This window comes from Rhincodon typus, unplaced genomic scaffold (assembly GCF_021869965.1).
Source record: "Rhincodon typus isolate 14 unplaced genomic scaffold, sRhiTyp1.1 hic_rhity00001551, whole genome shotgun sequence".
In the NCBI taxonomy this organism is placed as follows: Eukaryota; Metazoa; Chordata; class Chondrichthyes; order Orectolobiformes; family Rhincodontidae; genus Rhincodon; species Rhincodon typus.
Genome location: NW_025967189.1, coordinates 8,601 through 22,236, shown reverse-complemented (window position 1 = coordinate 22,236; position 13,636 = coordinate 8,601). Strand labels below are relative to the sequence as shown.

At 38.9% G+C, this 13,636-nt stretch overlaps 1 protein-coding gene across 1 annotated transcript in view; it reads right to left on the bottom strand.

The window, feature by feature from the left end:
• Nucleotides 1-274: 274 nt before the first annotated feature.
• LOC109915791 (E3 ubiquitin-protein ligase UBR5) overlaps nucleotides 275-13,636 on the bottom strand; it is a gene marked incomplete at its 5' end in the record, with an annotated part of 20,838 nt that continues 7,476 nt past the window's right edge. The window contains 11 exons of the mRNA XM_048592615.1: nucleotides 275-509; nucleotides 1,924-2,135; nucleotides 5,352-5,620; nucleotides 6,768-7,025; nucleotides 7,454-7,585; nucleotides 8,169-8,280; nucleotides 11,038-11,161; nucleotides 11,248-11,487; nucleotides 11,863-12,023; nucleotides 12,658-12,787; nucleotides 12,872-12,998. Coding sequence (XP_048448572.1) covers nucleotides 275-509; nucleotides 1,924-2,135; nucleotides 5,352-5,620; nucleotides 6,768-7,025; nucleotides 7,454-7,585; nucleotides 8,169-8,280; nucleotides 11,038-11,161; nucleotides 11,248-11,487; nucleotides 11,863-12,023; nucleotides 12,658-12,787; nucleotides 12,872-12,998 — 2,000 coding nt within the window. The remainder of the gene's footprint in view (nucleotides 510-1,923; nucleotides 2,136-5,351; nucleotides 5,621-6,767; nucleotides 7,026-7,453; nucleotides 7,586-8,168; nucleotides 8,281-11,037; nucleotides 11,162-11,247; nucleotides 11,488-11,862; nucleotides 12,024-12,657; nucleotides 12,788-12,871; nucleotides 12,999-13,636) is intronic.

Below are 13,636 nucleotides of genomic sequence, written 5' to 3'. Positions count from 1 at the left end.
CAAGATGTACTGCCCAAGTCCAACCTCAGCAAACTCCATTCACAAGGCAAACAAGAGCAACAAGATCAAAAGGGATATGATATTCTATGTTACTAACTCTCAAAGACATTTATACTGTTATCCATTCATCACTGCTGGGTCAAAATATTGTTTTACTGTACTGTAGTACCATAAGCAGGACTACAAGACAGTCAATTAGGGGGATTAAGGGTAGACAACGAGAAGGAAATGTTCCATTAATATAATGCAAAAATAATTTTTAAAAGCTGAACAACTACCGTTTTCGATCTAGCTGTGGCGTATCCAATGTTGTCTGCTGGTTCATTGCTTTAATCCAATAAATAAGTGCCTGGAAAACGTATGCTACATGCTTTAATGAGCAAACATCCAACACTGGCAGGACATCAGAATGTTCATCATTATGGGAACGCATGAGAGAAAGGGCATAATTGAGAAAATCACCACGTGCAGACATCATTCCTTGACGAGCATTCAACAAAGTAGCACGTCTGGGAAGATAAAAACATTGGCAAAATTGCAATGAGCTTCAACATCTAAAATTCATCCACAACAAGTTAGCTCAGTACAAAACAAATCAGACCAAATAAAGCATAAAAGCCTGCCTTCAATACTGTATTTAATCTAATTATTCATAATTAAACTAACTTTTTGTGCTATAAAATGTCAATTTAAAAATTTTGGTTTTATAAAAACATTATTCTTCTGGACAGATAACATTGCTTGCTATGCATGTTAATAATACTTTTGCTCTATAAGCACAATGGCCCCATTGAGATAACAAATGCATTTAAACTTTGACTGAAATTAAGTAATCCATTTACGACTATCATGTAATACAATAACTTCAAACTAGGTCCAAATTTGAGCTCCAAAATCATAAACTGTTATTTCTTACTTTGTGGCAAATAAAATATTTGGTGGAATATTTATCAAAAAGACTGTTTAGAGGCAAATGCATGTGATAGGTGTGCAATGAATGCACACTAACATCACATCTCCTCCAACTATTGAATGGACAAATTTTAAATTGAATCAGATAGTGCTAATTAGCACCATTTTAGATTTCTGAACATTGTGCAACATTCTTTAACTTAGGTTCCAGCTTCTCATTCATTCTGCAGGAATGCCTTGTCTGTACATCTGATATGTATGAGGGCAAAAATGAAAAAAAACATTAAGCAATCCAGAAAAGAGCCTGCTAACCCTGAAGTGAAGTCATTTAGAAGGTGACATTTTTATTCCACCCTGAAGTAAAGGATGGTCAGAAGTTCTTCAGTAACAGGACACCAATGCTCATTACAATTGGCAGTCAACTACCTTCTTAACACACTTCAAAAAGCTCTAAATTGAGCCAGGGCTCCCTTTCATCATAGCAACATCTGTCTTGGTATAGACTTTGAATTACCCAACTAAAGTGTGTGCACAGTACTGTACCAAATCCACCTCAAGCATTTAAAATTTAACAAAAACTTTTGTGAAATTTGTAACAAAAATCTCTTCATGCAGAAGGGGCAGTGAAGTGGCATTCTTTTTGCATTGTATGGAAGAAAACTGTATGAATAAAATCTTGGGGGCTGGGAGCATGTTTATAATATAGTATCCTTCTTTGGTAGATTTTTCTCATTGTGCCAATGGCAGAACACTTTTGGGTAGCTCCACAGAAACCAGGTCACTAGCCTGAGAAGCTGCCAAAGCAGCCAGAAAACTAGCTTACCTGGGAAATGGACATGCCTAGCACATAACATTTCCAAGGATGGCATTGCTCTGGAGCACACTACCTGAATAAGCTATACTATAATGACTATTTTGCTTGATGGAATGAGAGAACACATTGGCTTTAGCAGTGCATCTCAACTAAATGACAACACATCATTAAAACAAGATTCCTGAAAATAGGGTTACCTTCTTCCCTCTAGTGTTCGCAAACTGGCCTCTTCACGTGCTGTTAGTCTCTCACGCCTGGCAGAATTTTGAGAAGCATGTAAAGGATGGCTGGGATGACCAGGATCCCCAGCAGAGGATAACGCCGAACCATACCGTAACTGTGCCTCAGTGGAGTCCATGATGCTAACCATCCAGTTCCATGTAGGCATCAGCTTTTCCTCCACATAATTCTGTGGAAATAACCAAAGAAAATCTTAGACAATTTCCTAGTCTCACTCCTTAGCTCCCAGTCTGCAATCTACAATTAGTTCAACTTCTGCATTTGAATGCCAACTAATTGGGGGAAGGGGACCAAAGAAGAAACAATAACCCGACCCTTCAGAGCTCAAGAACCTCTAGGGTCCATTAAACATGCAGAGGTGGTCCTCATTCCATCAGCATTTCTCACTTCTTTTGCAATGAATATGTAGGGGCAGGTAGTGAGGCAACTCTAATTCCGTGCAGAATTAAAGTGAACTCTGAACACAAGTTCAATGATTAATTAAACGATTGCTAATGACAGAAAAATCAGCACTCCCTCAGATGAAAGGTAAACTTCAGTCCATAATGCAATTACCTCAAAGCTCTTAACACATTGCTACCACATTGAGATTGCTAAGGCTTGTAATAACATACCTACATAGCAAAATACAGAAATAAAGTCAAGAAAACATTGATATCAAGTCATATCCCTGCAGTAACACTGCAGGAGACTTAAAACAATTTTTGTGGCTTGAACAAAAGCAAAAATTCCGTCAATGACAATCTGGGACTTAGCTAAGCTGGGCTACCAAATTGCCTTTCAGAAGGCAAAAAAATTATTGGTAAGGCTTCAATTGCTATCATGAATGATTGTACTTTTCTTCACAAATTCAGGGCTTACTGTGGAGACAGCGTGTGCTGGGATACATCAAAATCTTTTAATCATCAGCTTGGAGAACCTTAAAATATTATTTGCTCCTAACTTAAAGAAAACAACACACCAACGTGAAAGAAAAATGGAGGTTCAATGAGCATAAAGTTTAAAAGTTGTGGTAAAACAGGAGAAATAAATAGCATTTCAGGATAACAGACAAGAAGAGGAGTCTGGAAAAAGAATTCAAATATTCTGAGGTTTTTTCACCTTATGTAGACATTTTAATCCAGAATTTTAAGTATTTATTCCAAATACTCAAACCGAGACACTATAAATGGTGTTTAAACAGCACTTTTGAAACAGACAAACATTCATAATTACAAATGAATGTGAAGCCAAAGAGGAAAATTCTAAGAGTGAATAATAGCTTGGTCAGAGATGGGTTTTAAGAAGCTTAAAAGTCAAGAAGGCAGAGAAGCTGAGTGGCTTAGGATTGAAACTCCTGTGGGAAGGTCCCTGACAGCTGTCAGCAGTGCTTTGTAAGAGGAAAACTGTGAAGTATTTATTCAAAAAAAAAGAGGTGCTCTTCTTTGAGCTTGGATAGATCAACACTGAAAAAGCACGAGGCTGAGGACAGAGGTCAGTGTGAAAGCAAGGTGATGAATTAAAATAAAAAACTCAGGATCACACTTGCAGATTGAGTGGTGTTCCATGGTAAAGGTAAAGTCAGTACAGTCCTACCTTACCAAAAGGCTGCTCTCTCAGAGAGAGATGACTAGTGGTGGATTAACATAAGGGATTGAGAAGGACAATCATCCATGTTAACCTCAGCTAGTGCAGGAATTAAACCCACACTATTGGTATTACTCTGCATCACAGACTGGCCATCCAGCCTAATGAGCTAATCAACTATCTTGGTGTTCCACAAAGCAGTTACCATATCCGTGCCTTGTCACCCCAGTGTAAAGAAGATTGCACTGAGGGTGCAGTGAATACCAAATTGAAAGTAGTACACACCACTGTTGTTTTATCTGAAAGCAATACTTGGGGCTTTGGACAGTGAGGGTAGAGGTGGTAAAGGAAAGGGGATAGAGTTTTGGTTAAGGAGAGTTGGGCTGAAGGGCCTATTTCCATGCTGTACGACTGAGTATCAGGGTGTTGTACTGGGAGAAGTTCCTTTGTGTGACCTGCTAATTCTAGTACATTTTTGAAAATAAAAAGAATAATACATGTGCAGCACTTGCATATAATGGAATACAGGGAATAGTATATCTAATGAACAGAAGGTTACAGAAATTAGTGGATGCAAACCTCCTGCCGACACAATGAAATGGATGAATGAGACAATGAAACCACTGATGTGTTTTTCAGCAAATGGGCTGAAGCAGGATGAAGCAAGTGACGCATCTGAGGAAGCAACCAGTCTGTGACAGAGAATACGGATTTGAAAGTTCAGCTCAGAATCAAAAGGACAACTTGAAAAGAGTCTTGTTTAGATTAACAGTTTTTGGGGGATATACCTAATGGGAGGGGTACAGAACTTAGACCAGAAAATGAAGATTGATGACGTTAGCTTTCCCTTGGCTTAGCTGTAGGAAATTAGAAATTATCAGACTGTATGCCAGATACGCAGTTTGACAAGAAAGATGGCATTGAAAGAGTTACACAGTGGAGAGTTAAAGTTGGCTGTTGGCAATATACACGTACACATATAAACCAACTCAATATCCATGGATGATATTACCATGGAAAGTAATTATAGGAGAAATAGGAGGTTGGGATGAAAAACAGACCCTGGAGATAATTGTGCGAGAACAACAACTGTATAAGTAATGTGATGTGGAAGCAGACAATGAAAAAGGTACTGTTTAGCTGCATAATTGATAAACAGTAGGAGTATGGTGGTGATGTTAATGGCTACAGTGGATGAGACATATTACTACAGTCAGTGAAAGAAAATGTTGGCAATTTTGGGTAGGGTGCAGAAAGTTGGAAACTCAATTGGAGCAAGCCAAACAGGAGAAATGGGCATGCTAGCGATTGGGGGAGGAGTCAAACATTTGTAGTTTGATGGAAAAGTTATGAAAGTTGTTTGGAATGAGGGGGAAAACAACAGATGAGAATTTTAGCTAGCATGGGAGTAAGGAAGAGAATCTGGCATCATGGATGAGATGCACACTCAATTTGCATTGACTGAAGTCATGAAAGGCAGCCCTGAGCGCGAGGGGAGTGCGAGTGCGAGTGAGAATGAAATTACATACAGGGCTGCCTCTCGTGACTTTCCATTCCATCAGTCAAAGCAAAGTGAAGAACAGGGTTGAAAGTCGTCAAACAAATCAAACCCAGGAGGACTGAACTCAAACAAAAAGCAAATATTATCATGAATCTGGAGCAAACAAGGGAAATACTGGATCATCAGTGGGTGTCCGAAGATAAGCAATTATAAATTAGGGTTATAAAGAGATTTCTCAAAACACCATCATTGAAAGTTTGAAAAAGAACACTACAAATGTTTGCTACTTCTATTTTGTTAGCATTTAACAGTACCAACCTGCAAGTTCATGGCATCTTGGTATGTTATTTTCAAGGCAGCTGGTATCTGAGAGTACACCAAGTGGTTGTACTTTGGAATTAAACCCATGAGGTCAGAGATCTGCCGTATGACAATACTATAGGCTCGTGCCAGGCTGCTTGCTGACGTGAGGTAACTGCTGGAATTGCTTGCTTCCAGAGCCGCTGCTGCTGCTGCTGCACTAGTACTGATGGTAGCACTGCGTCGCAAGGTTGAAGGGTCAATATAAATTAAACCTGCTGAGCCCCCTGAAAAGGTAAATAAGTGATCAGATCACTGTTCTCTAAGATATTGCCAATGAAATTTATACAACATGCACAATTATCCATATTCTCTTGAACTCCTCAAACATAAAGAAAGAATGACAGCCAGCTTGCAATTAGGATGGGCCACATTTTCTGGCATGCATTTGGATCCCAATGTTGAGATCATATGGGGATCTCCAGTCCACATAGGTCATCAAGGTGCCCAGCAGAGCCTCCCAGGAAACAAGTTTCCAGTTAGGCGCATGTGCATTTGCTGTTCTTTTTAAGAGGAGATGTTTCCCAAGGCAACAAGCCCAAGGAAAAACCAAAGAATGGTTATCAGCCCGATAAGGACAAATGGGCACTGTTGAAGCAGGAAATATGATTTCGAGGACGCTCCAACATTGAAGAGCTCTTGGCCATTTTCTGAAAATTTGAGAATTGAGAGTAGTCTCCAGTAAATAAGTCAGCTCTAGCGTTGTGCAATGACACTACGACCGACTTCAAAGTTCTTTACTGGGCGTTCATAGTGAGCAGCTACAGCAATGTCACCATGCTGCCCAAACTGATCACATGAAAAGATTTTGACAGAGTTCCAAACCATAACAATGCAATGTGAAATCACATTTTACATGGGTCAAAATGCATTGATCGAAATTAAAAATTGGGACACATGAGGTGAAGGCAGAAGCCAAAATGTTCCAATAAGTCTTACCAATACCCTTCTACAATTTTCTGGCTGTACACAAAGTAGTGTTTTCTGGCTAATTCTATTGTTGATCAAATTTTAAGGCATATTACCATTAAGAACACTAAATTGAATAAAGTGTAATTTTTTAAGGGGGTTTCAAGTAGTTAAGTGGTGCAGGAAAGTTGGAATTCCCACTTATTTCAATGATTGCCAGATCTTGAAGAGGTCAAAACACAGCCTACACTGGAGCTCAAAAGTAGCAAGCCACAACTCTGGGATTTCAGTGCTAAACCATGCACACTCGGCACCCCGAAGTTGCAGTCAGCATCAGAGGATAATAACAGCAAACACATACAGCTCAACATCAACCACACACCCTCAACCTGCAAACTCAAGAGCTTGACCTCATGCATTTAGGTATTTTATTGGCTCAACAGGTAATTTTCCATTAAGACTCACCTGCAGGAGTGCTAGTACTAGATGGAGTTGTATTAGTTGACCTTTGGTTCTGGGTACTGCGTACAGCCCATTGCATGGAGCGTGGTGCCTGAGCTGCACTGTTTGCATGAGAACTGCTGGTGGTTCTCTCCAAAGGCTCATCCTGCAAAAATGTATCCTGTTCTTCATCATCACTCTGGCTGCTGCTACTGTCAGAATCACTGGAGTCATTGGATTGAGAGTCATCCTCTGAGAAAAAGGCTGGAACGCTGCTCGCACCTTAATAATCAGGCAAGTTATCAGGTTAGAAAGACAAGTAACCATGCTGTTAAGTTCAGACAAAGTCTTCTTTGTATTTTGGTAAAGTAGTGATGACATTCATGTGAAACAGGTACTTTCAAGTTACTGCAATTTAGGATTCAAAAATGATGTTAATAACAAAGGCTGTGAGAAATAGACACTGATTAAATATGCTTTTGTATTTAACTGTGATCATTACAAAGCAACATAAACACACATCTTCATTAAAATATTGCATTATTAACTTGAGGGAATAAATACACTTCTTACAAATAAGCTTGTTTGAACAAAAATTTGAAGAATAAATAGCAATTACTGCTCTAAGTGGCTTAGTTATGTAGTAAACAAAGCAGGAGCTGATTAAGATATTGAATTTTAATAACTGAACAGAATTGTAACTAAATCACCTGCTTCAGATCCTGCGGTAGCTGCAGTGACAACACTCCTGCGTCCACTGGCATTGTCCTGATTGCTATGGTTGCTTTCACTGTCACTTTCAGTCTCTGCTGCTGCCAAGAGATCAAGTTCCATATCACTCCCTAAAATGAGTCAAAACAAAATTTCTCAATGCAAATCATTAATGAAGCACAACAAAATTATGACCTTAGGCTGAATTTCAACCATCGCTCTTAAACAACCCTCACGACTGTATTGATTGCACATACCAATATCTCAACATGAATACGAGCTGAAAATAATCAATAATCTTGGATGAACAGGAAAGAATCTCATGCAAAACAAAATGCCCAAAGCAAATGTCTAAGCAGGGTTCACTTGACAGAACTTTACAGAAGGAACCCAACATAATTGGTATTTGAAAAGGCTGTTTTTGCTGACTCCCAAGAGCAGGTGCAGGAAAAGAAATAAATGTCAAACTTTTTTTTAAAATTAAAAGTTAATGAAAACAAATATGGAAATAATTGAGTGAAAGTATATTTGGCACATGTAAAAAAAATTGTCAAGCAAAATAGATTTTCAATTTTTACTGAACAAAAAAAATCAGCTTTTTATTGCCCATGCTGAAAAAGTCAGGAGGTGAGCATGCGCAGCTGAAAATGCACAGCACAAATAAGTGATACCGGGATATTTCTAAATGATAGAACACAAATACACGTTCCATACCATCGTCATCATGCTCATCATGTTGCCCCTCAGCTTCAGTATTTTCTTCACCCTGCTCTTCTTGCTCATCATGATGGTCTTCTTCTCCAGCTACTCCTTCAACGACCTCAACCTTGAATACGGTATAAAAAAAATTCTGAAAAAACATGGCAATGCTAAAATTTTGCAGTTCAGTCAAGGGGCCACAAAATCATTAGGATTCTTTGAGAAAACTTGCATTTCTAGAGTGCAGATCATGGTTTCACCACTTCCCACGGTGTTTCACGGCACTCAATTTAAACTTAATACAGTCATCACCATGTAAGAAAACTTGTTGCTTTTGAAGCTATTGATTACTGTAGTGTTACAGAATACTTAAGCCACTAGCACATCCAGATATGGCAAACTATGACTAAGTATTTTGATTATGTGTTTTAGGTACTAAGTGGTGATTTTCATACACAGGAACCACTGTCTGTTTTGAATGTGTATACACAAGGTAATTTCTACTAAAATTAACAGACAGATCAGAAGTTCAATGTGTACCTTGAAGCCAGAAATTAACAAAAAAACCGCATTGTTCTGAAAGACAACTCAAGTTGAAGCTATTAAATAGTAACAAGTGCAAGCCTTGTTAGAATTTAAAGAACAAAATTATTAATAAGAAATTCAGTATATAAATGAAGGTCAAGAATTTTACATTTCTCTGAATTCAAATTTTGGGAGTCATCACAAGAATTTATAATAAGCTGTCTTTACTACTTGTCATTGCTGTCACTTAGCACAAGCTTTCTCACTTCTGATATCACTTCAAACACTGAAGCAGTAAGTCTTAACTCACCTTGTTGTTACTTTGACCTTTTACTCCCCCCCTTATCAATTAGTTTTCTAATCCATGATACAGGATAAAGCTTCCCCCCTTGAATACATCCAACAAGAAACATTTCTGAACTAAAAAGATTTCCAATGAAGAATGAATTACTCAACTTTCAATTTGAAAACACAATAATTCAGATCATTTCCAAAAATTACTTACAACTGTTAGTGAGCTTGAAAACAGAAATCAAAAGGATATTCCAGGCTTTAAAAGGTGATTTAAAAATAATTAATGGGATGAGCCCATCCCTAATTGCCCAGGGGGCAGTTAAGAGTCAACCATGTTGCTGTGGGTCTGAAGTCACATGTAGCCAGGCCACGCAAGGATGGCAGGTTCCTTCCCTAAAGTACATCAGTGAACCAGATGGCTTTCAATCTGACAATCAATGACAGATTCATGGTCATCATTAGACTCCTAACTCCAGATTTTTATTGAAATCAAATTCCACCATTTGCAATGGCAGGATATGAATCCAGGTCCCTAGAACATTACCTGGATCTCTAAATTAATAGTCCAACAATAATACAACTAGGCCATTGCCACCCCCCCAACCAAAATATCAGATGCTGAGGCTGAAACAGTAATCAAAGGAACAAGCAGGCTGTCACCTAAACTATGTTTCTTAAGAATTTTAAGGTTTAAGATAAGCACAGTTACAATGCTTTCATCACTAACAATAACTAGATTTCTTTGAGGAAGTAACAAGCAGGGTAGACCAAGGAGATCCAATGGATGTTATCTACCTGAACTTCAAGAAGGCTTTTGATAAGGTGCAACACAGGAAACTGCTAGTAAGACAAGGGCTCATTGTGTTAGGGGCAAGGTGCTATCATGGATAGAAGATTGGCTGTCTGGCAGAAAGCAGAGAGTTGGGATAGAAGGGTCTTTCTCAGGATGGTAGCCAGTCATAAGTGGTGTTCCAAAAGGGTCAGTGTTGGGACCACAACTTTTCACTTTGTACATTAATGATCTCGATGAAGGAACTGTGGGCATTCTGGCTAAGTTTGCAGACAATACAAAGATAGGTGGAGGGACAGGTAGTATTGAGGTGGTGGGGAGGCTGCAGAAGGATTTGGACAGGTTAGAAGAGTGGGCAAAGAAGTGGCAGATGGAGTACAACATGGGAAAGGTGTGAGGTCATGCACTTTGGGAAGAATAAAAGCATAGACTATTTTCTAAATGGGGAGAAAATTCAGAAGTCTGAAGTGCAAAGAGACTTGGGAGTTATAGTCCAGGATTGTCTCAAGGTAAACTCACAGGTTGAGTCAGTAGTCAGGAAGGCAAATGCAATATTGGCATTTATCTTGAGAGGACCCGAATATAGAAAGCAGGGATGTACTCCTGAGGCTTTAAAAGGCTCTGGTCAGGCCACATTTGGAGTGCTCTGCGCAGTTTTGGGCCCCATGTCTCAGGAAGGATGTACTGGCCCTGGAGCGGGTTCAAAAGAGGTTCACGAGAATGGTCCCAGGAATGGAAAGCTTAACATATGAGGAACATTTGAGGACTCTGGGTCTTTACTTGATGGAGGTTAGAAGACTGAGGGGGGATCTAACTGAAACTTACAGAATACTGAATGGCTTGGACAGAGTGGATGTTGGGAAGATGCTTCCATTGGTAGGAGAGGCTAGCACCCGAGGGCACAGCCTTAGAGTAAAGGGAAGGCCTTTTAGAATGGAGATAAGTAGAAATTTCTTCAGCCAATGTATAACTGCAGCTCTAATCACGTATGGGTAGGTTAAAACCACCTCCTCAAACTGAGGCAAGACTAACTACCACCACCCCAGCCTAATTGAAGTCTACATCAAAAATGCGTCAAATGTGTGTCCGCAGAATCAGTGATTTATATTTGGGGGGTTGTGCATTTCTCTATGCTTGTTTTGGAGATTCAAAAATAATAGGTCTGAAAAAACAAAGGAACAGAAAAGATGCTGAAAATAAAAACTGCAACCTTTTGGAGTATTTGATTTTTGAGGGAGAAGAATCTATAGTAAACAATGTACCAAACTGACTTACCTCTTCCACATCTGCTGTCACAATATCATCTTGCTCTTCATCTCTGCCGCGAACAGGTTGCGACTGGCTAATGTGTCGCTGCTGAGGATTACGAATGATGTATGAAGACTGTGACTGGCTGGAACTGCAAAAGACAATGGATTACTAGAACACAGTTTGGCTGCAAAATTAATGGCTCAAGTCAGCATAAAATGACAGTTGTACAGTTACCTGGTAGATTGATCAGATGACTGCCTTGGAGGAAGTGGCTCAACTGAGAACAGCTCTTCACTGCCTTGCATAGCATCTAGACTGGTGCTTGCCAATGTAAAGGGAGCTGTTGGGCGTGCAATGCCCATTCTAACCGGAACAATAAGCGATTCAGCTACATTACAGAGTTCCTCTACAGCATAGGGTAGGAGAGCTTGGAATACCCGCTTACATTTGCCAATTGGTTGAGGTACAAAATTGCTACAAAAGAATGGGAAACAATTGTTAAAGCAGATTTACTAGGTGCTATAAACATGCTGTAAACTTGGGTGTAAAGGAACTTACTTAACATACTTATATTTTCTCAAAATTATGTAAGCAAACATCACATATAATGATTTGATGACAGGTGAAATTGTTAGCTTAACAAAACATTTTGTAGTAAATCTGATGAAGTCTAAATAGGCTAGGGAAAGGAAACAGATCCTTTAAGTTTGGCAGATGTAATGTTTTTATCTGAATTGCATGTTTAACTACACAAAACTTCCAAGCATATATTTGAGAAGGGTAAATCAGAAGATGTATCTTATACAATGAAAAGGTTGTCACTATTTCTGTAGATAAACATTTTCTTACTTTTTTTTCTTTGATGAAGCCATTTCCACACTAAGTATGACAAATACTCTTGCTACTGAGCGTAGAAATCTCATGGTGACGGTGATGGCTTCTTCTCGGCGTCCTGGAGTATATTTGTTCTGTAGCTCCTTCACCAGTGTTCCAAGTAAGGTATCCAAAAGCTTCAAAATTTTTTTTTTAAAAAAAGGTTAATTACATTACAACGTTTGCTCACACTTTTGATAGCATTTGAAAACACTGAAGGAAAAGCAAGAAAGCAGATTTGTCCGAAGGGTGACATCAAGCAGAATTTGATACAGAAAAGCAGCTTACATCACTACATTAGAAAACCCGACTATAAAATTTCCCAATGTCAAAAATGTAGTGCCCAAATATACTTGTATAACAGTGAAGGTGCCACAGTCCAACTAGACCATAGGGCTGCTCTCTCATTTCAGGGAGAAGACTGATGGTGGTTTTAACCCGAGGGTTACCCTGACTCAAGCAAGGAGAGAAACTGCAAAGGAGAGCCCTTCATGTTAACCTCAGCTGGTTTGGGAATTGAACTCATGCTGCTGATGTCACTCTGCATTACAAATCAAATCATCCAGCCAATGGAACTAACTGGACACCCATTTTATATAACTGTATTCCATATACTGCCCGATAAACATGATACAAGGCTAATTGAATGTATCATTAAATACTATTGCATTGTTGCTTTGAATTTAATTAAGCTACAAGATATTGAAGCGCTAGTTAACTGCTTTGCGGTAAAACATCAACTCGCTGTTAGACCTTTGAAGACATGCTTACCAAAATGTCAGCTGTACACTTCACGATGAGACAATGTGTGAAGCAGTCTAGACGAATTGTGCCACTTTGCTGAGAAAGGTATACCTGTTCTTCTGGTAGGAGATGAGCTATCCGACTGCTTGCACTAAGCCTAAAAATAGCAAAAGAAAATTCAGTTTCTTTGCTTTCACATGGTTTAAATGCATTAAAAAGTATCTTGTGTGCATGTACTTACGGGTCCTTGCTTTCCTGTGATCCAAACATTATCATCGATTTCAACGCATTCCAGTCCTGAAGGACACGCTCCAAAGCCAACTGAGCAAATCTCGGAGGCTCTAAATCATGATCAGGCATATCAGAATCTGTGAAGGAGTACAGCAAAAGTAATCAGTTTTACATTGCTCTTAGTCATGCATTTCTGCTCGAAACCTATTGATATCCAAAGACAATAACTACTCTTAGTGTGCTCCAAAACTGTGGCAATTAATATAACAGCGGTGATTTAGATAGTCAAAGTTTGACCTGGTTGCAGGCTTCAAACCTCTCACAAATTGTAAGTGTAGAAGAACTACAATTTGTTGCACAATTCTCACCACAGTCATTCAAAATAATCAAATACCAAAATTTATTTTAAATGGTAGCTTCGAACTACATCCGAGAAAGGTATTTAAAATTTGATACCTAAAGCAAATTAATGCTGAATCCTTCCCTGTGCACATTATAAAACATAGTTAGAGATGAGAAACCTCAGCAAAACAATTCCACATCTAAAGTAATCTGTAAAGACTCTCCTTCGCAGTTTCTCTTGCATGTCAATTGAGGGATTCTTTTCTGCTCTCACTATTCTGAAGCTTAATTGCTCACATACTGATAATTCAATCAAAAATGTAACGGTGGAAAATACATAACTAATGCTTTAGAAGGCAGCTAAAAGTTCATGTTGAATCATTTTTATTTAAATTACAAATAATCAGGAAGGTGGTGGGGAAGGAGAGGAGAG